At 52.7% G+C, this 23,025-nt stretch overlaps 1 protein-coding gene across 10 annotated transcripts in view; it reads right to left on the bottom strand.

The window, feature by feature from the left end:
• Positions 1-23,025, bottom strand: part of FCHO1 (FCH and mu domain containing endocytic adaptor 1) — a 31,082-nt gene that overhangs the window by 4,155 nt on the left and 3,902 nt on the right. For 4 of the 10 annotated variants that reach the window (XM_023552239.2, XM_064280955.1, XM_023552237.2 and 1 more), the window contains exons 2-25: positions 21,859-21,963; positions 21,127-21,197; positions 15,682-15,773; positions 14,360-14,434; positions 13,364-13,505; positions 11,367-11,519; positions 11,031-11,135; positions 9,685-9,783; positions 9,503-9,599; positions 8,213-8,257; positions 8,014-8,092; positions 7,323-7,347; positions 6,868-6,925; positions 6,241-6,419; positions 6,132-6,156; positions 5,714-5,867; positions 5,043-5,134; positions 4,481-4,753; positions 3,020-3,132; positions 2,839-2,911; positions 2,577-2,685; positions 1,757-1,912; positions 1,370-1,502; positions 325-524 (exon numbers count right to left, since the gene is read on the bottom strand). In XM_023552239.2, coding sequence (XP_023408007.1) covers positions 325-524; positions 1,370-1,502; positions 1,757-1,912; positions 2,577-2,685; positions 2,839-2,911; positions 3,020-3,132; positions 4,481-4,753; positions 5,043-5,134; positions 5,714-5,867; positions 6,132-6,156; positions 6,241-6,419; positions 6,868-6,925; positions 7,323-7,347; positions 8,014-8,092; positions 8,213-8,257; positions 9,503-9,599; positions 9,685-9,783; positions 11,031-11,135; positions 11,367-11,519; positions 13,364-13,505; positions 14,360-14,434; positions 15,682-15,773; positions 21,127-21,153 — 2,504 coding nt within the window. In that variant the 5' untranslated portion in view covers positions 21,154-21,197; positions 21,859-21,963. The remainder of the gene's footprint in view (positions 1-324; positions 525-1,369; positions 1,503-1,756; positions 1,913-2,576; positions 2,686-2,838; positions 2,912-3,019; positions 3,133-4,480; positions 4,754-5,042; positions 5,135-5,713; positions 5,868-6,131; positions 6,157-6,240; positions 6,420-6,867; positions 6,926-7,322; positions 7,348-8,013; positions 8,093-8,212; positions 8,258-9,502; positions 9,600-9,684; positions 9,784-11,030; positions 11,136-11,366; positions 11,520-13,363; positions 13,506-14,359; positions 14,435-15,681; positions 15,774-21,126; positions 21,198-21,858; positions 21,964-23,025) is intronic. The other 6 variants (XM_064280953.1, XM_023552241.2, XM_023552240.2 and 3 more) reach the window with 4 other exon arrangements.

Here is a 23,025-nt window from a genome sequence, read left to right as displayed (position 1 = left end):
ATTGTGTAGCCGAGTGCAGGGTATTTATTAAGTTCAGATCTTGTTGGGGCTGCGGACAAGTGACTCAGCCATCCTGTGCCTCAGTGTCCCCCTCTGTAAATGAGGATGATAGTGGTCCATGCCTCCTAGGATTGCTAAGGGACCTACACCAGGTAGCATGTGTAGAGTGCATGGAACATACCGAACATGCAGGAAACAGTGAGCGTTAGGTCTTATTATCAACAGTATCACCCTTAGCTTTTAAGCAGGGTGAACTCATGACATCTGGGCCTTTAGTTGTTGCATCAAGGGGAGCACGTTGCTGACCCTCCCGCACGCCCTCACCAGGTGGCAGCAGGCTGCAGGTGAACGTTGGTCACAGGCTCCCCCACAGGCAGCACGATCTGGACGTTGGTGAGTGGCGTGGGCACGGCTGTGGCGCCAGGCCGGTAGCTGTACTCCACTGAGACCTGGGTGAGGGTTGTGCTGCACTGCCACTGGGCACTCAGCTGCAGTGGCACTGATTGGGCACTGGGGCGGGAGAACTAGGAGGAGGGAGGATAAGCAGGAGGGCATGGCTTGGACCATCTGGTCCTGCCACACCACACATCATTCAACTGTCCTCTCCCTGCCTCACCACCCGCCATTCCTCCACCCACCACCCTGCACCACACACCCACCTCCTCTCCTCCCCTAAAATTCATTGCCTTGGAGTAGATTTCAACTCATAGTGACCCCATGCATTAAAGAATAGAACTGCTCCATAGTGTTTTCTTGGCTGTAATCTTTATGGAGGCAGGTGGCCAGCATTTCTTCCACAGCACTGCTGGGGAGGTTTGAACCACCAACCTTTAGGTTACTAAACTAAAAAAAACCAAACCCATTGCCATCGAGTTGATTCTAACTCATAGTGACCCTATAGGACAGAGTTGAACTGTCCCATAGAATTTCCAAGGAGCACTTGGTGTATTCAAACTGCCGACCTTTAGGTTAGCAGCATAGCACTTAACACCACGCCGCCAGGGTTTCCTAGTGGAATGCAATCCTTTTGCACCACCCAGGGGCCTTACACACCACCCAAAGGGCACCATTCCTGGGGAGACTTTAGATATCAGACCCTGTATTACATCATTCTTCCAGCAGAGGGCAGGAGAGTGCCTCATTCCAACAAATTCTGCTGACAGGTGAAGTCCAACTTCTTGGGGAAGGGCAGCTTTTAATTTCCACAGTGGTGCTGCCTGCACTAGCAGAGGCTCCACCCTCCTGCACTGCCCAGTAGTCTCCCACTCATTCCCTGCCCACCTGCTTACTTCCCCCAGCTGCACCCTACTCACGTGGCCAAGCTCCATGCCCACTACCAGTCCACCCCAGCCTATAGCCTATAGCCCACCTGATAGCGCAGCAGCACCACATTATAGTAGGAGGCAGCCGGGTTCTGCTCTGCCTGGCGCTGTAGGGCCTCAGTCAGAGCTGCCATGTTGAGCCAGAAGTCTTTGGCCTCAGGGTCACTCTGGGAGGGGTCACTACAAAGACCAGGAGTAATCACCACCACCCTCGGGAGACACCTCCAGCATCTGGTCTGCTTCCTAAAGATGCAGATTCCCTGCCCCAGCAAAGTATGACTTCATGAGGGGAAAGGTTGAAGGAAGGAAGGAAAACGAGGTTCAGAGAGGGTGAGCAACTTGTCCAGGGCCACACAGCAGATCCCTAGGGGCAGAGCAAGAACTCAGACCTCGGAAGCTCCCACTCCCATGACCCTCTGGGACCCCCGCAGTACCTGAAGAGCAGGTCTGAGTTGGGCTGAAAGTGCTCAATGGAGGCCGTGTGCACGAGGCGGAAGCTGAGGACAGGTGGGGGTGGGGTCCCACTGAACACACGCATGATGCCAGCCGGGAAGGTCATGGTCAGCTCCCCAGTTACTCGTGCCAGACAGCTGGGGAGGGAAACTGGGTGTTGGCCAGTGCGTGGCTCCTCCAGCCCCTCAAATGCAACAAGGACCTGACAGTACCCAGCATGCTTTTCCTGAACCTCCTTCATTTACATCCTTGCCAGGGGCACACTACGGAAAATCCACATTGGGCTGAAATAAGCAGAAACACCCCCTTTCCTATTTCCCTTTTCCCCTAGGCCACCAGGAAGCTCAAAGCAAAATGTTAAGTTCTGCAACTGTCTTCAGCTTGGGTTTCAAGTCTAACGCTCTCCTCCTCTTTGTGGTTTTATTTTAGTCTGTTCTGCTGGGTGCAGCCCCTAAATTATCCCCAGCTCCTCAGCTTGGCCCTAACCCACAGTCTCCCTGGGCTTGTTCATATGTTTTGGTCCCTTTCAGTTCAATGTCCACGGCAGTGTCAGAGGAGTCTAAACTTTGGCTACAACCATGGCTGGCCCTGCTTAAATGCTGTACATGGCTCTCATCACCCTTGGGACAGGGGCCCAGGCTCTTGACTTGGCGTCCAATGCCCTCCCACCCTAAAGGAGGTCAAGAAGCACATCTGAAGGCTGTCCTTGCTGGAACCTGGACACAGAACCTCCAGAAAACCCTGCTGATGATGCCAACACATCTCCTGTTTGTCCCCATCATTATCCCTGTCACAGCCTACCTGGTGCTGTGGCCACGGAAGTAGGCGTGGACATACTCTGTGAAGGCTGTGGCCACGGGCAGAGCATCCTGGGACCCCAGGACCACGGGGCTTGGGCCCCGGGAGACTCCTGAGATGGTGGGGAGGGAATGGGGGACACAGAGAGAGTGAGCACATACCCTACTCTCCGCCAACGTCACCTCCATCATACCATTCCCACCACCCAGATCAAGGAAGGAAAAACCAAGGCCCAGAGGGGGACCCCAGGGCTGCTCCCACGTACCGAGTCCTGTCTGGGTTGAGAAGCTGGACCGTTCTGGGGCGGTGCCCAGTGGAGAGGGGCTCAGGGAACGAGACTGGAAGGGAAGGAGGTGGGCTGGGCTGTGAATACCCCAGGAACAGTGCCCTAAACTGCCCCCTGGAGGTGACCCCCAGCCTGGCTCCCACCACATCCCTCACCCTACCAGGTCTCCATTGCTGCGGGTGAGAGGACAGGACACCTTCCTAGAGCGGGGTCTCCGGGGTGGGGCTGCCAGGCCCTCCTGGGCTGCAAGTTCAGCAGAAGTGGACATTAGGTCTGGGGAGCAAACACGGACACCAGGCATCAGCAAGCCACTGCCCTGTGCCTCGAGCCTCCCCAGGGGCAGGCACTCAACTGAGGACTGGCAGTTCGGGACATTTTGGAGACATCCCTTGAGGGTCTGGATGGAAAGGGGCTGCAGAGGAGGCGCCAGGCAGGACTGCAAATATGTCCACAGCCTTGAGCTTTCCAGGCATCAGACAAGTGTCAAGAAAGGGTGAGCTCCCCATTACTGGCGGGATGCAAGCAAAGACTGGATGCGTAGGAGGCAGGCATGCTGCAGGGAGAATCTAGCATGCTATGATTTAACATCCAGGCTCCCCTGGTCTCCTACCTCCCCAGTGTCCCCTGCTCTGTTTCATCCACACAGGCTTGTCTCCCACCTCCCTCTCTAGTCTGTGTTCCTTCTACCCCAGGGTTTCTCACTCCCAGCACTGCTGGCGTCTATGGTAGGGGCTGTCTTGTGCATTGTAGGGTGCTGAGCAGCATTCCTGGTCTCCACCCACTTGATGCCAGGAGCAACACCCCCCTACTTCAAGTTATGACAATCAAAAATGTCTCCTGACATTGCCAAGTGTCCCCCTGGGGTCAGAATTGGCCCCATTGACAACCATGGCTTTGCAGGAGCTCAGCCAACTTGTCTACGCTTGACTTCTCTACACTCATGGGCTACACTTATGGTCTATGCTAGCTCTCCAGCCCTCCTTTGAACCCACTGCAACCAGGCTCCTTCCCCAACTATGGCACCAATGACTCTTGTCACCATCTTTGGTCACAGAATCTGTTCCTCTGACTTGGGGACCTCACTCTCCCACCCCCGGGGCTCCCCTCCCACCTCCCTGGCTACTTCTCCGAGGCCCTCTGCCTGTTCCTCCTCCCTCCGCTTTTGATGACACCTTCCTGCAGCAGCTACCCAAGGGGCCTCCACCCAGATTCTTCCTCCCTGCCCCCTGCCCTACCCCCTCCCCTTTCTCTCTCTCCATCTTCCCCACACACTTCTCCCAGTCACACCAACCTGCTCCTCAAAGACGCCCCACTTGCTCCCATCTCAGAGACTTTGACGCCTGTGCGGTCCGCCCAGGGTGCCCTTCCCCCTGTACCTGCATAGCTCCTTCTTCACCTCCTTCCAATCTCAGCCTAGATGTCACATCCTCAGGGAGGCCCCCCCAACCCTCACCTTGCACCTGCTGCATCCTGAACCCTTAACGACCTCATTATTGTCCTTCGAGAGTGGGGCTTTCTGCCCGTCTCGATCTTGGCTGTGTCCCCAGCACCCGGTAGATGGTTAATCCAGCCTCCCCAACAGTGATTTGACCACTCTCAGACTCAGGGCCGCTGGACTCACCTCCTCCCGCCTCGGCCTCCAGCCCCCAGGGGCCTGGGGACACTGTGAGGGGTTGTGGCGAATCAGGCGGAGGGGCCTGTGCCCCCCTACACTCAGGGGTAAGCGCCCTCCGGCATGACGGGCTCTGCGGGGTGCCTGGGCGGGGTACCCAGGAGTCTGGGGAGGGGCCAGGCGCCGCGTGGGAAGGGGAGTCGAGGCCTGAGTCCTCCACGTTCTCGGGCGACGAGGAGGAGAAGGGGGAAGGGCTGGAGGTGAAGCCAAGGCTGCTGGACCCTGGGAAGAGAAGACAGGCGGTCAGAGCTAGGCCCCGGCCACCTTCCCGTAGGGTATTCTCCATGAAGGGCCGGCCCCCATTCAAAACCCCTCTCTGCCCAGCCCCCCAGACCACGCCCTCTGGTTATTTCCATCTCCAGTAATGACCCGCCCCATTCAGCGTCAGCTCCCACGCAGGCCCCACCCCTCCCAATGGACACACTCGGTGCACTGTGGCCCCGCCCACCTTCCCTGCAGCCCCGCCCATCCCCCAGCTGGCCAATCGCCCACGCCCGAAAGCCCCCATCACCTGTAAAATCTTCGTGGTCAAAGGCCGACTCGAGGGGCGGCCCAAAGAGGCTCTTGGAACACTGCTCCTCTGACTGCGGCTTTTCTGCACAGCTGGAGGACAGGGCAGCCATGAGGGGCCTCCATCCCACCTCAGGGCCTTTGCACGTGCTGTTCCCTGTCTGGAGCTCTGTTCCTGGTTCTCCTTGCCGCCACTCCCTGTTTCTTTTCAGGGCCTAGCTCTAACATCACCCCTACAGAGAGGCCCCCGCCCCTGCCCCAACTAAAGTCATCCCCTACCCTTTATCCCACTGCCTGCTTTATTTGCTTCATAGCACTTAGCAGTATCGAATATTCTCTAATTTATTTGCTAGTTTTAAAATCTGAAGCACTAGAATGTGACTCCGGGAAGGTGGACCTGTCTTGGTCACCCTGCTATATCCCTAGAGCCCAGAACAGCATGATTATACAGCAAGTGCTCAATAAATGTTCATCAAATAAATGATTAAGTATTCCCTCAAAAATGGTGCAACCCCAACTCCCCGCCAGGGTGCGAAAAGGGGAGGCAGAGACGTGCGAGGCAGTGGGAGACAAGGTAGGAGGAGGTGAGGGGGGAGACAAGGTAGGAGGAGGTGAGGGTGGGCCCACCTGCTGACCTGTAATGACCCCATGTCCCCTCCCCATGGAACCCACCTGCTGGCCCTTGGGGCAGATCGAGGCCTCTGTGGTTTCCCGGCAGCGTCCCCTATGACAGATGCACCTTGCTGAGCCTTCCCATCACCCTGCCTCTGGTGGTCCCCACTCCATAGACCAGGGGACTCAGGTGTGGGGCTGTCCAGGCAGCTGCCTGAGGTGACCAGCAAATCAAGCAGAGAGGAATTCGAACCCAAGCCAGCCTGCCTCCAGGTTTGGGCTCTTTCCCTGGCCCCGGCTGCCCCTTCAACTCTCACTTAATTTTCACCATGATCCAATTTCACAGAAGAGGAGACTGAGGGTCAGAGTAATAAAGCAACCTGCCCCAAATCACATAACAGATCTGGGATTTGAACCCACACCTATACTCCAGGCTCTTTTTCCTCCCCAAACAGAGGGTCCCTAACAGGCTACTCACGTGAAGAGTGGCGTTTCATGGTGCCCTGTGGACAAAGGGGTGGCATCAGGTACAGCTGCATCCAGCTGGCCCCCCAACCCTGCCCTAGAGCACCTCTCCCATGCCTCACCCCTGGGCCAGGAGGAAGGATGAGACTGCCCGCTGTAGCCCTGAGCTGTGCCACAGCCGCCTCCGGGCTGCAGGCCGGGGCCCGGGCCGGGGCAGGCTTGATGTGCACATAGAACTTTCGGGGCTCCTCATCGTCGAAGTCGGAATCGCTGGATGAGAAGCGGGAGGGCTCAACTGTGTGTGCACTGCAGTCAAGGGGCCAAGCAGATCCCAACATGGGGCCTCCCACTGGCCAGCCCTCAGGTCCAAGCGTGCTCCCTCCAAGGACCTACACAATTCTCTCTCTCACCACTTGCCACCCTGGATCCTGACACCATGTTTTTGGCACCTATCCAAGCCTTTGCAGAAGTCATGCCTGCCCTTAACTGGCAAACTCCTATTCAGCTGCTAAACCTCAACTCTGGTGCCTCCTCCTCCAGGAAGTACTCCTGGTTCCCCTTCTGGGATAACCCAACTGCCTTTGCTCCTTCTTGTTGAAAACTAATTGTCTGCATCTGGATCTGCCTTCTCCACACTGGGGGCTCCAGCAGGGCCCACCCCAGCATTGTTAATGGTGGACTGATCATTGCAGACAGAGCTTTGTCCTTGCAGTGCCAACAATTGCACTCAGGGGGCACTAGAAGGATATTGTTCTGCGTCACATCTGGCCGGACAGTGAAGCCTTCTTCATCCACCTCTGGACATGTCTGGGGGGAGGATGAGTGAGTCAGCCCCTGCCCTACCCCACCCCTCCCATCTCCCCCTGCGACGCCCCCACTTCTAGGCCCCAATTCAGACTTAAAATCAACACCAATGGCAATAACCATATTCCTCCAGTGTATAGGCAGAATGTGCCCCTACCCATCCTAAGGGGGTGGGACCAAGGGGTAAACTGAGGCTAGCATGGGATGTCAGTCTCTCCCACATGGTCCACAGGTGTCTGCAGCTGAGGCAGGATTTGAAACCAGGCCCTAAGCTGTGCTACCTCTAGTCCCTTGAGCTTAGGGCTTTGGCCTCCAACTTGGGCTCCAGGGGTGGGGGTCCAAGGGTGAGATCAGATGGCTGTCACTCACAGTCCAGCCCAACCCTTCCCATGGCACTTACCCCTGAATCGGGCTCCATGGAGTCTCTTGGGGACAGAGAAAGAGGTGTAGGTGTCAGTTTTATCCACCTCATCCTGCCCCCCCCCCCACAACACTGGGCATGGCACCTGGGTGAGGTCCCTGAGCTGCAATATTGTCCTGACCTAGCTCTGGAGGAAGTAGGACTCTGGATCTCACTAGGATGGGTGACTCTGCTGATAGCCCAACCAGGGGGGCGTCCTAGAGGGCTGACCTAAGAAGGTAGGGAGTGTGCAGGCTAGCCTTGGCGAAGGATGGAATCCTAAGCTAGACTGGGCAGGACTAAATTGGGGCTAGTATAGACAAGGGACTTCTGGGATAGCCTGGGAAACATGGGCATAGAGAAGAATTTGGTGCTAGTTTGGGCAGGAAGACTCTTGGGCTTCCTTAGCCAAGTAATACTTGCTGGTGGAGAAACAGCAGAGCTAGCCTTGGCAAAGGGAAGAATCCTGGGCTAGCCTGTGCACGGGCAACCTCAGGGTAGTCTGGAACAGGTAACTCCTGGCCTAGCCTTAGCTAAAGGAAGAATTCCAGACTAGCCTGGGCAGAGATAATTTGAACTAGCCTGGGACAGTGGTACTCCTGGGCTAAGCAAGAGACTTCTGGGATAGCCTGGGCAGGAGAGGGGATCCTGGGTTAGCCTGGACCAGGGCTAGGCCAGAGCACTTTCTCACACAGCTGCAGGTGGCTCCCGGTCCCGCCGGCTCAGTCCTGGAAGGCGAAAGGCCTTGGCTCCCCGCAAACGTTTCATTGCTGTGAATCAGATGCGGAGGGGCAGCTGAGCCCTGGGAGGTGCCCCCTTTCCATTGCAGATCTGCCACCCCTACCACCACAGTCTGTCCAGCCTGGGCACCCAGGCCCAGACGTACTTGCCTTCCTGCAGGGCAGCTGCACTGTACGTCTCGAAGTCCAAGGGCCCTGGGGCAGAGGAGATTGAGAAACATAACCAAGCAGAGAGACTGAGGCCTGGGGAGGGTAGCAATATACTCATGGCCACACAATAGTAGCTGGGGCCTGGGAAGGGTAGCAATACACCCTTGGCCACATGCAGCACACGGACCTGAGCTCCAGGCCAGCTGGGTTCAAGAGCAAGAGCCAAGATGTTGAACTAGCCTGAGATGGTCATTATGAGTGAGATTGGCTAGGTGGCTGTTTCCAGTTCCAACTAGATGGGCTGGAGGGAGTGACACCTGAGCTACATCCCACCAACTCATTGATTCAGGGAATGAAAACATCTTTTTTTCCTATAGCTCCAGCAAAAGTCCCAGGGCAGATTCTCACTGACTCTTCCCGAAACCAATCACCAAGGGCAGTAACTTTCAACAATTTCTAGCATGTCTAGCTGGGACCTGGGTGGGTGGGGGAATGGACGGTAACTGTACAGTGAGCTAGATCTCGAGTGCAAGGTGAGGGCCTGGGACTCTCTCCCAAGGGCAATGGGGAGCCATGGAGAATGTGTGACCAGGCACAGGACATGACAGATCTGAGCTACTGAAGGACAAGAGTGGGGGCAGGGGTGTTGCCCATACAGGGAGGGGTGGCTGAAGCCAGGGCTAAGCCATAGATAGAAACAGAGGGAGAAAGAATAAACCCTGGCAACAGACTTGACTTGGGGACATACACTGTGTACCAGCTCTTATTGAATACCTATTGTGTGACAGTGTTCACTGAGTGCCTCCTCTGTGCTGGGCACATGCTTTGCCCTTTTCCTGCATCAAATTACTGAATGTTCACCATACTATCAGTTGGAAATTATTATAACCCCCACTTTACAGTGGAGGAAACTGAGGTTCAAAGAGATCAAGACACTCATCCACAGTCACACAGTGAGTGGTGAAGAAAAGACCTGAACTCAAGTCTGATTCTACAACTTTTGCTCTCAACTCTTCCTCAACCCTGTATCTGGGTATTTTCCTCAAACTGGCCTTTTGCTCCACAATCCTCAATGGCTCTCTTGGACACCCAGGGTAAAATCTGAAAAGCTGAGCCTGGCACTCAAGGTCCCTCTGGGATCTGGTTCTAAAAGATTCCCACACAAGACCAGGCATCAAATCCTCTTCTGAGGTGGGCTGTTGAGTTGGACTTGTCATGAGCCCACTTTTCTGATGAGAAATCTGAGACCAAGGGAGATTCAGTTTCCTATCTCTTGAGCCCTGGACTCACCTGGCTTCTCCTGGCCTGTGCCTTTGCTCTCTGCAAACTTCCTGAGCAGCATCTCCACGCTGACATTCTCTATGTTCTGCTTAAACTCCTCATGGACCTGGCCAGGTGGATGGAGCATGTGACCGGGCAGGGCCCCCTTGCCCAGCATCCCAGCCTTATCCACCACCCCCGGTCCAACTCACCTGCCCAATCTGCACGTGGGTGTCCTCGACCGAGTGAGCATAGGAGCCCAGCAGTGCCTTCATATGCTTCAGGTGGGCCTCCTCCATAGCTTGGAAGCGCTAAAGCAAGAAAAAAAAGCAAGAAGAGAGGGGCAAATAAGTAGGTCAGGCAGGCTTCAGGTCATGTGAACCAGCCTGAGCGATCAGAATGTTGTTAGCCCCTGGCCTCAGTGATTGGTTTAGAGAAGAGCCAGTGAGAGTCTGCCCTGGGACTTTTGCTGGAGTTACAGGGAAAAAAAAAAAAAAATTTTTATTCCCCGAGTCAACGAGTTGGTGGAATGTAAGATGGAGCTACTGGTGGCCATTTTGCTGCATGTGGCTGCACACACACATCCACACACCCACATGCAAACACTCAGGAGGGCATGTCTGCCTGGGAGTGAAGTCCCCAGGGAGGAAAACACACCTGAGAAGCAGAGAGGCACAGCTTCCTGCCAACACCATTTGAACGCCTGGATCCAGCTGTGCCTGAAGTCCACCCCAAACTTTTCAGTTCCCGGAGACTATAAATCTCCTTGTCAATTTGAATAAAGATTTCTATCGCTTGTGACTTGAAAAAATTCTGATTGCTACTCCCAAGATTCCAAACTGCTCATGGTACAGTTGAGTGGACAGAGACCCAGAAAAGTGTAGAGTTTTGCATAAGTTCACACAGCTGGTGAGGGATGGAGGCTAGAACAGAACCCAGACCTTCCAGCCACCATGAAAGGTCAGGAGGCTCTCTATTTCTAAACTCTGCCCTGTTTTGTTCAAACCCCTTGTCAGTAATAACAGAAATAATAATAATGGCTAGGATTCATGGAGCAGTTTCTATGCATCTGGTACTGATTTGAAAACTTCACTTAAAAAACCAGCTGCTGTTGACCTGATTCTGACTCACGGTGACCCCATGTGTGTCAGAGTGGAACTGTGCTCCATGGAGTTTTCAATGGCTGAGTTTTTGAAAATAGATCATCAAGTCTTTCTTCTGAGGCACTTCTGGGTGGACTAGCACCTCCAGCCTTTGTTAGCAGCTGAACTTCACATAAACAGTGACTCATTTAATCTTTACAACAACCTTCTGAAGTAGGTGCTATTTCTCTCTCTTTTACAGGTGGGGAAACTGAGGCACAAAATGATTCGGCTTTGGAAATAATTATAACGACAACGAACACAAGAGGTTTCTGATTCTAGAAGTTGGTGGCTTTGAGCTTGTTATTCTAAGGATCCTGGGAGTAGAAGTTTCCAGAGGTTCTGGAATTCCGAGGCCTGGAGCATCCTGGGCCAAGGAATGTATACATCTCAAAGGCCCCAATGCCTGGTCTTACCAGAGCTGAGTCCAGCATCTTCTGCTCGAAGTCCGCCCGGGCCGAGTTGTACTTCTCCACGGAGCGCCGCAGGCTCTCTGCTGCCTTCTTGGTTTTGGCCTCTGCCTAGGTGGCACAAGGAGAGGTCAGGGCTGGGATGCAGACACTCACAGGCCTATCACCTGGCAAGTGGGCACCTGGGGCACCCACGGTGTGGTGATCACACACAGGTCCAATGACCATCGCTTTGTGATATGTTTTCACCTCCCATCCGGTGGCACCCCGCCCTTCTGTCAATCCCTGAGACCCCTCCCACCGCGGTGCGGGGCAGCTGGGGACGGTAAGTCCAAGGTCCACCTTGTCCATCTCCTTCTGGCTGGTGCTCTCTCTGCGCAGGCGCTCCTGGTCCATGCAGCGGTTCAGGTAGTTCTCGCGAGACTTGGGCAGCAGCTGGTTGACACCTCCGAAAACCTGCACCGCATCCAGGGTGCCCACTACCTCCTCTTTGCACTGCGGGAGAGGGGAGGAGGTGTTATTGCCACCGCAAGTCCCCGCCCCCTGGGGTTCGGAGCCTGAGCACCCCAGGTGACGACCGTGAAATCCCCAGTTTCTCAAACACTCCCTCTGGAATTCCAGGCCCACAAAGCCACTTTCCGAGTGTTTTATTAATTTAAAAATTTTTAATTTTTTAATCGGTAATATCTTCACATGATTCATATTTCTTAAAGTGCTCAGAGGTGAGCCCACGAAAAAGCCTGCCCTACCTTGACCTCCCCTAGCCCCCCGCAGGCATTGACTCAGCACACCATCAGGAGGGTAGGAGGCAGACCTGTGACAGATGGAGAAACTGAGGCACTGGTGGCTCTCTAATTCACCCAAGGTCCCTTCACGCATACGCGTCAGATCTGGGCTGTAAAACCAGGCCCTGAGGCTCCTCACTGGAGACCCAGCCTGCTATCACCCAGAACACCACCCATCCACTCCCCCCACCCTGCTTCTCAGGCCCCTGCCTGGGAGCCCCCTCATTACCGCGTCCTTTCTCTCGAAATAATCAGCACTCGGGCAAGCATATGTATTTGTTCTTTTATTCCATTTTTTTTTTAATCGCACATGGCAGAAGACCATGCTGTTTTACACATTGCTTTTCAACTTAATAATCCATCCTGAAATTGTTTCATATCAGCCCATAGAAAATGTTCTCGTCTCATTATTCCTCTTTCCCTCTGTCCCCCCATCCCCCTCCCCCCCTCCTCTAGCTTTTTCCAGAAACAGATCACAAGGCCTTTCTTTCCAGGTGCCTCTAGGTAGACTCAACCCTCCAAACTTTCTGTCAGCCCCCAAGTGTGTGAACCATTTGTACCACAAAGGGACTTCCCTACCCCCTTTTTAAATGATTGCCAATTTTCAGAACATAAATGCAAAGTGTCTATAATACTCGAATGATAAAATTTGAGTATTTTGGAATCCTTAGAGGAGCCCTGGTGCCGTAACAGTAAGCACTCAGCTCCTAACCACCAGCCGTTCTGTGGGAGAAAAGACCTGGGAGCTGCTCCCGTAATATTTAAAAAAAAAAAAAATTTTTTTTTTTTTTTTAATATTTACGACCTAGGAAACCCTATGGGGCAGTTCTACTCTGTCCTGTTGGGCAGCAATGAGTTGGAATCCACTCCACGGCACTCAAAAACAAGGGTCTAAGGCTTGCCTATTCAGCTATTCTAGGTTTGAAAGAGTACAGAAATGTGGATATCAAGATTCGAAGCTTCTAGTGGTCTAGGTCAGGGGCCAGCAAACTTTCTGCAAAGGGCCAGATAGTTCAATATTTTTGGCTTTCCGGGCCATGCAGTTTCTGTCCCAACGGTTTGACTCTGGGTTATAGTGCAAAAGCAGCCATAGACTGTATATATACATGGGTGCGGCTGGGCGCCAAGAAAACTATTTATAGACCCAGAAATTTGAATGCTGTATAAATTTTGAGGTGTCTCAAAGTATTCTTCTTCTTTTGATTTTTTTTTTTCCCCCAACCACTTAAAAATGTAAAATCCATTCTTATCTCAAGAGCCCTTGCAGAAACAGGTGGCAGGCCAGATTTGGCCCGAAGGCTGTAGCTTCCTGAGGCCCTGGTCTAGAATTCAAGGGTCTGAAATTCTACAATGGTCAGGTTTGTGAGTCTCTGCATTCGATGCTCCAGGATTCACAGAATTCTCAGAAGCACATTCCAGGGGCTGGAAGTTCAAAGACCCCAGATTCCTGAGCTGCTGGTGTCTTCACCCACCCACCAGTGTCCCCACATGCCCCCTTGAAGTCCCTGGCCATCCACCATCACCCTGCCCAGTCGCCACCACCCACCCTCGCACCTTCTTGTGCATCTTGAGCTGTTCCTCGCCACAGCGCAGCACGTCCTTGATGAGGTCCTGCAGCTTCCGTGTCAGCTCCAGGTGGCAGAGCGCCAGCTTGTCAGAGGAGACTCGAAAAACTTCCCAGAGGGGAGCAAAGGTCCTGAGGGCAGGTGAGGTCACACCTAGGGCTCAGGGGGCGACCTTCCCCCCTGCTCCCCCAGGCATCCACCCAGGTATCTCCTAGGTACCAAACCAAAACCGTTCCCCCTCGAGTTGATTCCGACTCATAGCGATCCTATGGGACTGAGTAGAACTGCCCCAAAGGGTTTCCAAGGAGCGCCTGGTGGATTCGAACTACCAATCTTTTAGTTAGCAGCCAAGCTCTTAACCATTGTGCCACCAGGGGTCACAACTAGGGCTCAGGGGGGCAACCTTCCCCCCAGTTCTTCCAGGCATCTGCCCAGGCATCTCCTTTGCACCTATGCACCAGGCTGTACTATTAAAGCCGGGTATAAAGTCACTGAGTCCCTACCACAACGGTAGGAGGCCAGCCTGTGACGGACAGGGAATCTGAGGCACAGGGGGCTCCATACTTCACCCTAGGCCCTGAGACCCCCAGGTCCTCTGGGCTATGGAGGGGTGTGGGGGCCAGGCTCAATCTGCCCACAGAGCTGAAGTCCTTCCCCCAGATCCAGTCAGGTGGATCTTCCCCCTTCAACAGAACCCCTGCCGACCTCCCTCTTGCCGACCTCCCTGCCACCTCCACTCTTGTCCCCAAGAAAACCTCTGCCCCATGGCAGCCACAAAACGCCAACTGGACCCTCCCCTCGCCTCCCCCTTCCTAGGCCCTGCAGCCACACCAGTCTCCTCCCTAATGACCCTGTTGGCCAGCGGGGACAACACCTTTGTCCACAAATTCACAGTGTGGACAGATGCCCACATCCCAGGAGGTGCCCAAAGCACCCAGCCCCACAGCCACCTTGCCGACTCCTGCCCCACCCGCAGCCTACTCACCCCACGGGGGTCCCATTGCTGGCCAGCTTGGAGAGTTTCGCCATTGCCTTCGAGTAGGTCTCTTCAATGGTGGCCCTGGGTGGGGGTGGGGGGAAGGATGGGGGAGGTTCTGAGCACTCTTGGGAAGGCCCCACTCCCAGCCTCAGTTTCCCCAACTCAAACGCAAGGAGGGGGACAATCTGACCAGGGGCAGCACAGCTCCTTGGGGGGGAGCATTTCAAAAATTCATGGAGGTGTTCCCCCTCAGTAATACATTTTATTAACAACAGTAGTAGCAGTAATACTGCACCAGCTCGCTTTATTTCTGAGCAGATATTACAAAGTGCTTCATATGGTTTGTCTTATTTAATTAAAGGAGACAAGTTCATATTTCCTTTTTCCCATCTGTGGCCAAAGAAAAATCAGTTGCCCCGAGTTGACTCTGACTCATGGCGACCCCATGTGTGTCAGAGTAGAACTGTGCTCCATAGGGTTTTCAATGACTGATTTTTTCGGGGTGCCTCTGAGTGGACTCAAACTTCCAACCTTTCAGTTAGCAGCTGAGTGCAATTAACCATGTGCACCATCCAGGGACTCCCGCGGATTTAATAACCAACCAGCTACCATCCAGTCGATTCCGACTCATGGCAACCCCCTGTGTGTCAGAGTAGAACTGCTCCATTGGGTTTTCAGTGGCTGATGTTTCGGAGGCAGGTCGCCTGGTCTTTCTTCTGAGGTGCCTCTGGGTGGACTCGAACCTCCAACCTTTTGGTTAGCTGCCGAGTGCGTTAACCGTTTGCACCACCCAGGGACTCTGGCGGATGTAACAGAAATGGGATATTTTCCAGGCATTCAGCCACTGTGAGGATGGGGGAGGGGGGCAGAGGCTGCTTTTGCAACTAGTTTATTATGTTTTCTGGGATAAGGGTGCCTGGGCCACTTTTTACACACTGAATGTAGAGTTTTTTCATCATACATGCATTTTCCTTTATCATAGCCAGGGCATAAGACTGATTTCTTTCTTTTTTTTTTTTTTTAATTCCGGTGTAGGTACATTACATTATCTATGAATTTCTTCTGGGCAGGAGAGGTTGAGTGATAAAAAGACAAGACAAGACCCAGGGTCTGACAAGGTTGAGAACTGCTGGTTTTAAGTGTCTTCAACTCCCTTTGGTTTCTTGGGGTGGGCATGACTCTCTCGGGGGAACCGGCATAGTGATAGGTGGGGCTGGTTCATGGGCGGAGCCATGGGTGAGCGTTGCTGGGCAGGTTGGTCTGTGGCGTGGCCCAGGTGGGGCCGTGAGGGGGTGTGGCCATGAGCTGGGCGGGGCGGGAAGGCTCACCTCTCCCGGATGAAGTCCGCCAACTCTTTTGTGGCAATGGGCCCTTGCTTCACACTGTGGTACAAAACCTCAAAGCCGTGGTTCTTCTCTCCCTGCAGAGGATGGAGGCGGATATTGAGAAAGGGAATGGAGAAGACATTGAGGTTGCCTAGCAACAGAAGCATGGAAGAGGAAGCAATCAGCAGAAGCTCATCCCCTTGACTGTAAGGATTGGTTCTGGCTTGAGCCAATCAGCATGTTGCATTTCCCTCTGCTCACAGTGATTGGTTCATGTGACTTAAGTTGGTTCAATCAGAGACGAGCCTGGGATTTTAGTTCCATAACGGAGGGAGAGAGTTCTCATTTGCACTTTTTTTTTTTTTTAATTTCTGTCTTTGTGTCTCCATATTTCTCTCTGTATCACTGTGTCTCTGTCTAAATCAGTCTGTTCCCTTCTGTTTTTCTCTCTGTCTCTGTGTTCTTTCACAAATGAGAAATTAATGTGGTCACACAGGAGATAGTGGACGCCAAGTGGAAATCATGAAGCTTGAAAAGAAGCTAAACCCAAGAAAGTCTAAATTTTTTTTTAAAGTGTCCTAAGTTGAGTCGCTGGATCAAACTAACCCTGAAAGTCACATTATCTCTCTTTTCAATTTTGTGAGCCAATACAATCCCTGCAAGTCGCTATGAGTCAGAGGGTAATGGGTTTGGTTTGTACCTTTGAATATGATCCTATTTGGAAATAGGGTTTTTATTTTGTTATGCTGATGAGTTCATACCAACGTAGGGTAGGCCCTAACCTAATCCCTTCTGAGTTGTAAAAGGACTAGAATAGACACAGAGACACACACATGGGGGAAGAAAGATGCCATGTGAGATCATCTACAAACCAAGGAATGTTACAGAATGCCCAGGGCTACTGACAAGGAAGAAATCGACATGGCCGAGACCTTGATTTGGACTTTTAGCCTCCGGAACTGTGAGAAAATAAATTTCTGTTCTTTAAAGCTACCCACTTGTGGTATTCTACACCAGCACTAGGTGTTTAGGTCCCCCAAACACCCAAAGGTGACACCTGTTTTTGCTAATTCATGGTATTGTTTACTTAACATGTTGATTTAAATCACTCATGTTTCGTTTCCAAATATATTTACTTTAGAGGGCAATTTTCCCCACTATTCTAAATAGAAAACCAGGGTCCCCAGCCATAATGAAGGCAACAGGGAAAAATAAGAAACAACTAAGTTTTACTGCTGACCAGATGCTGTCACCTGCACAAGATGTCATGTCCGAACCCTGAGCTGTTTGTTAAAAAGGGAGAAGAGGCAAATCAAAACCACAATGAGAATACCATCTGTCATCTAGTGCTGCTATAACAGAAATGCCCCAAGTGGATGTCTTTAAAAAAAGAAATGTATTCTCTCACAGTCTAGGAAACTAGAAGTCCGAATTTAGGGCAGCAGCTCCAGGGGAAGACTTTCTCTTTCTGTCGACTCTGGGGAAAAGTCCTTGTTATGCTTTCCCGGTCAAGGAGTTTCTCAGCTCAGGGACCCCAGGTCCAAAGGACGCACTATTCTCCTGGCTCTAGTTTCTTGGTGGTATGAAGTCCCCCTGTCTCTCTGCTGGCTTCTCTCTTTTGTATCTCAAAAGAGATTGGCTAAAGACACAATCTAATCTTGTAGATTGAGTCCTGCCTTATTAACATAACACCCACTAACCCCATCTCATCAACATCATAGAGATAGGATTTACAACACATAGGAAAATCACATCAGATGACAAAATGGTGGACAATCGCACAATACTGGGAATCATGGCCTAGCCAAATTGGTACACATATTTTTGGGGGCACAATTCAATCCATGACATCATCTCACCTCCATTAGAATGGCAATGATTAAAAAAAAAAAAAAAAAGGAAAACAACAGGTGTTGGCAAGGTTGTGGAGAAACTGGATCCCTCATCCATTGCTGGTAGGAATATAAAATGATACAGCCACTGTGGAAAACAATTTGGCGGTTCCTTAAAAAGTTGAACATAGGAAAACCATATGATCCAGCAATCACAATCCTAGGTATACAGCCAGAAGAAGCGAAGGCAGGAACACAAACAGAAACTTGTACACCAACGTTCACTACAGCACTTTTCACAACAGCCAAAGGATGGAAACAACCGAAATGTCCATCAACAGATGGATGGATAAACACAACGTGGTCCATCCAAACAATGGAACACTACTCAGCCATAAAGAGAAATGGAGTCCTGATGCATGCTACAACATGGATGAACCTTGAAAACATCATGCTCGGTGAAGTAAGTCACAAAAGAACAAGCATTGTACAACCTCACTTATATGAAATAGCTAGAATAGATAAATGAATAAAGACCAAAGTTGATGAGTGGTTACCAGCGGTGCAAGGGAGGGGGAAAGCGAGAATCACTGTTTAGGAATCATTGAGTTTCTGTTTATGGTGGTGGGAATTTGGCAATAATTATGGGTGATGGTTTACAACATGATTAATGTAATTGATTAATGTAACTGATGTCAATAAATTGTACATGTAAAAATGTTAAATTAGCAACAGTTGTGTTACATATATTTTTACAACAAAAAAAGGGGAATGCGCTAAGGTCTTAGGGAAGTAGAGAGATTTTACTACCAAACGGGGCCTTGTAATTTGGACCGGAAGACAAGGCTCAAGGAAGGATCTGAGGATATTTAATTCCTGGCACAAATCTCTGAAGCAGTCCCTTCGGCAACACTGATGGGCATAAGGCACTCAGCACTTAGCAAGGTCCCCATAAACAAGTTTCCTCCATCCTCTTCCAACCTGTGGGGTTCATCCTCCTAGTTATCTAGAAGCTTGAAGGCTAAAAGCCAGAAGCCACTACCAGATAATCCCTCTACCTGCATAAATGGAGAAACTAAGGCTCAGACTGGGGTAGACCCAGGACAGCCTCAAGCTCGAATCTCTCAGGTGTCACCCCTCATTCTATAATCATCGATGGCTCCCTATTGCCCACCAGCTGAAGTCCTAAGTCCTTAGCTTGGAATTGCTTGTCCAACCTCATTTCCCAGCTTCCTCCTGGCCTAGCCAGCAAAGCAGCAAGCAATGTAAAGACATGTACCTTTCAGGCATTGCAACTCTGCCTGGGCCATTTCTGCCCACCCAAATCTTTCTGCTTCTCAGGGGTTACTGCCAGGTCCACTCTCTCCAGGAACTTTCCCTGACCTTCTTAAGACTCCCATGACCCCCGCACTTTCACGGTTGCTCCCTCTAGCTCCCTGAGAATTCACTTTCTCTCTTCTTGCGTCAGGAGTTATATTTTTAAGATTCAAATATCAAATCCCTCTTTTATGCACTGGGTCACTTTGGGCCTGTGATGTCACTTCTCAGTTTCCTCGCTCAGCAAAACAGGGTGATGACAGCACCCACTTCCCAAGGGTCTTGGTGAGATGAGGCTGGCCAAGTGCTGGACCTCTAGGGGTGGTGGTAAGGGCCCCCCAAATGGCCCCAGGAGCTCCTGCCTGCCCACAACCCAGGGGATCCTTGGGGGAGGCCGTGCCAGGCACTGCCGCCTAGGCCAGCATCTGGGGCTGACTCAGAGCCAACCGCTGGCCCGTTTCCCAGGCCTGGCAAAGCCCCCAGTGGTGTCTACCTCCCTCTGACTGGGTTGGCAGCCGAGGGTCCTAGGACTGTCTGGCTTGGGCCTGTGTCTCCTCTTAGAACCTCCAGACACCGGCTTGCCCCCCGCACCAGCCCCAGCAGGATCTTTCTTAGATATAGCTTGAGCATGTCCCTCTACTGCTCACACTTTCCCCATGGTTCCCCAGTACTCTCTGTGCCTCAATCTCTGCCCTGGGCCCATGGAGCTGGGGCATCTCTGTCCAGCTTGATATCCCCTGACTGAGACTTCCTCAGGGCTGGCAAGGGCCCCAGCATCTCCCAGCACACAGCAACGCATGTGTGGGGGTGCCCATATAAAAACTGATTAAAAGAACTGTTGTCAAAGACAGACTGTCCCTAGGGCCCTCCCTGAGTCCTGCAGAGGTAGAAATTTCAAACTCCTTTCCCAAATGGGGAAACTGAGGCTCGAGGAGGCACAGTCACCTGATTAAGGGCTCCCAGCAGAGTCTGAATCCAAATTCAAACCTTGAACCCAAAGCTCTTAACCACTCAGCACCCAGCTGTCTTCAGGGGGGAGATAAAAAGGGTGGCTTCTATTTTCTCTTTGCTGATCTGAATTTTCTGCAGCAAGCTCGCACGCCTTGTGCAATTAAAAGAAATTTAAAATAAACGTAGGTGTCGCTGCCAGGGTTCCAAAACGTGGGCAAGGATTGATCCCCAAAAGGTCAACCCACTTACACAGAGGCGGGAACAGGGGCTGAGTGAGAGACAGCATCTCCCCAGGGTCACACAGTCATTCAGAGGCAAACGAGGGGAGTCTGACCCTTGGGGAAGGGGGCCTAGGTAACAAGGGGGTGCGGCCCCTTTAAGAAAGCAAGAGCCAGTAAAAAGAGTCCCAGTTGGGCAGGGAGGGAGCTAGCGGGCTTGTTGCCAGGGGCAACCAGTCACCTAGCAACAGGCTTCCTCTCAGCAAGCTCAGGGCCTGCAACTGTATGTGGTGGAGGGGGGGTCTTCTTCCCTGGTCCCTCCTTGACTCCTGGGCCCTCCTCTGCTTACATGCCCTCTGTGGCTCCCTATTGCCTGGCCCTACATGAGCAGTCCCTGTTCCCTGATGTTGCCACCAGTGCCACACATCTGGTCTTCTGTCCAGGCTGTTCCTCTGGCCTGAAATCCTTTTCTCCCATCCTGAAAAATCTCTCAGCTTTCAAATTCCACCACAAATGTGCTCTGGGCCCTGGCTGCTCCTCTGGGTCCCCCCAAGGTGGACTCTGCAGGGCTGGGGGTGCCTGTTCCGGGGGCAGGGCCAGGTTGGGAAAGAGCCTCTCAGATACCCCAGCATCGCCCAGGGTGGCAGGGAGTGAGTGGATGAAAGAATGGATGAATGAATGAATGAAAACAAGCCCATGCCACCTGCCCCTCCCCCAAATTAGGTCACAGCATGCTGTCCCTAGCCCAGGGGGTGGAGAGTAGAGAGGGCCACAAAGGCTTAAAAGAAAGAAAACCCCCCAACTCTCCAGGGTGGGAAGGGTGTGGAAATTCCCTGGCTGGAATGTCCTTGGATCCTGGGGCTCAGATCGAGTTCAAGCCCAGACTCTACACTTTCTCACTGGGCCTCAGTGTCCCTGGTGTTCAAGCTGTGACCTGTCCAAGGTCACATGGCCCATGAGGGCTGGGGATGCAGACTCAAACACAGCCTGACCCTTCCCATTTCAACTCCCATTCCCTGCAGACCCTCTACCTGCCTGTGGTTCTGCCTGTGAGGTGTTGGATCCCCTCACCTCCATAAAAGCCCCACGGTACTGCCAGGGGCCCCCACCAAAATAACAGTAGGACTTACCCAAAAATGCTCTCCAAAATATGACATCCTGGTGGCCGCTGTGGAAACTCCTGCAGGCTCCTGTCCAGTGCCTGCCCAAAGAGAGAGGCGAGTTTGAGCTACAAAGTAACAGCCAGTGTAGTATGGGCCTGAGGAGGGGAAACTCCAGCTGTCCTCCTTGTGGAGGAGGGACATGGAAGGTGGAGGAGGAACTGAAAGCCCCAAGGCTGGGAGCATGCCAGGGCCCCTGAGATAATTCCGGAGGAGCACCAGCCCCGGGGGACAGACCTGGACACAGACACCCCCAGACCCATCGGGTCAGCCCTGGGTTGGATAGAGGGGCAATGGCTAGGGTAGCCCAGACTGGAGGAAAGGGCATGGGAGTTGGGGCTTTAAAGCATGAACAGGAGTTCACAAGTGAGGGAATGAGCTCTAGCCTGGGCAGAGAAAATCTGGGCCATTTCACAGGTAGGGAAACTGAGGTCCACAGAGGGAAAGCCACCTGCCAAGGCTGCACAGCCAGGAAGCAACAGTGGATTCGCACCTGGACAGGCTGAGCCCAGACCCACACTCTCAGCTCCACGCTGGGCAGCTTCTACAGGAAAAGGGTCTGGTGAAAGATGGAGGCTAGGGGCTGTGACTACCCATGTGGGGGTTGGGGTCCCTGGAGTGTCCCTGAAGATCCCTTGGTAGTCTACAGAGTCCCTCTACCACAACCCATATCTGTGCACAACCCTGGGATGGGAAGCTCACCCCTCACTGAGACGACCCAGCTGGCATCAGTTCCCCCACAAGTCTGGACCCAGTGTTCACCTGATGGCTGAGTCACTGACCAGCTTCTTGCCTCAGTTTCCCCATCTGCAAAATAAGAAGGAATGGCTAGAAGGGGCTCCTCTGGGGGACCCCAGGCCTCTCTTCAGAGGGAGCTGGGCTGGGCTGCCCATCAGGGGAGGGACATGTGGTGTCCTTGGCATGTTAGTGAGGCCGGGCTTGTTACCAGAGCCCGCAGGCCTCATCCATAATTCATGACCCCATGGGCAGTATGGCAGCAGCTGGGAGCCCAGGAGGTGCAGTGGAGGCAGGGACAGGGACAGTAACCGCAAGATGTGGAGGACGGAGGAGGAGGCAGGACCTCAGGCAAGGCTGCCCCTGGCTGAGACTCAGTTTACCGAATCTTGAAAGTGAGTTTCATTTGACCCATCGTACTCAGCCCCCACTCCCTGGGCTTCTGTGATTCATCCAGTGTCTACTGTGCACAATGCCAGGGCCTCTGAGATGATCTAGTCCCAGGCCTGGCCCCCAAGGAACCCCCAGTCTAGGGACACAGTGAAACCAGACACCTCCAGGCCCATGAGGTCAGGACCAGGCTGCATGGGCAGACAAGGACTGGCGGAGCCCAGGATGAAGGAGGGGACATGGGAGTTGGGGTTTTAAAGCACGAATAGGAGTTCAACAGGCAAAAAAATTAATTTTTTTCATTCAATAAACTCTCCCAACCACCACCCTGTGCCAGGCAAAGCTGGGGTCCCTGAGAAAATTCAGCCCCTGGTGCAAACCCCTAGGAAGCCCAGTCTGAGAGGAGGTATTGCTTGACTGACATCCCAAGTGGGAGAACTCCGAAATTTCTGTCTCATTTCTTAGCTTCTGGCCATGACCTGAACCCCAAGTATTCCCAAATCCCTCAGGGCTGTGCTGATTGATATGGGAACCACTGGCCACATGTGGCTACTTAATTTTAAGCTAAATAAATTTATACAATTAAATACCCAGTCCCTTGGCTGCACCAGCAGGTGCTCCAAAGCCCCACAGGGCTGGATGGTGGACAACGCAGATTGAGAAAGTGCTGTTCTAGAGGGTCCCAGGGGCCACAGGCTCAAGTTCCCCAGACACCAAGCATGTCACTACTGTTTTTACAACTCC

This window comes from Loxodonta africana, chromosome 3, assembly GCF_030014295.1.
Source record: "Loxodonta africana isolate mLoxAfr1 chromosome 3, mLoxAfr1.hap2, whole genome shotgun sequence".
NCBI lineage: Eukaryota > Metazoa > Chordata > Mammalia > Proboscidea > Elephantidae > Loxodonta > Loxodonta africana.
This window is presented reverse-complemented; position numbering and strand designations above follow the sequence as displayed.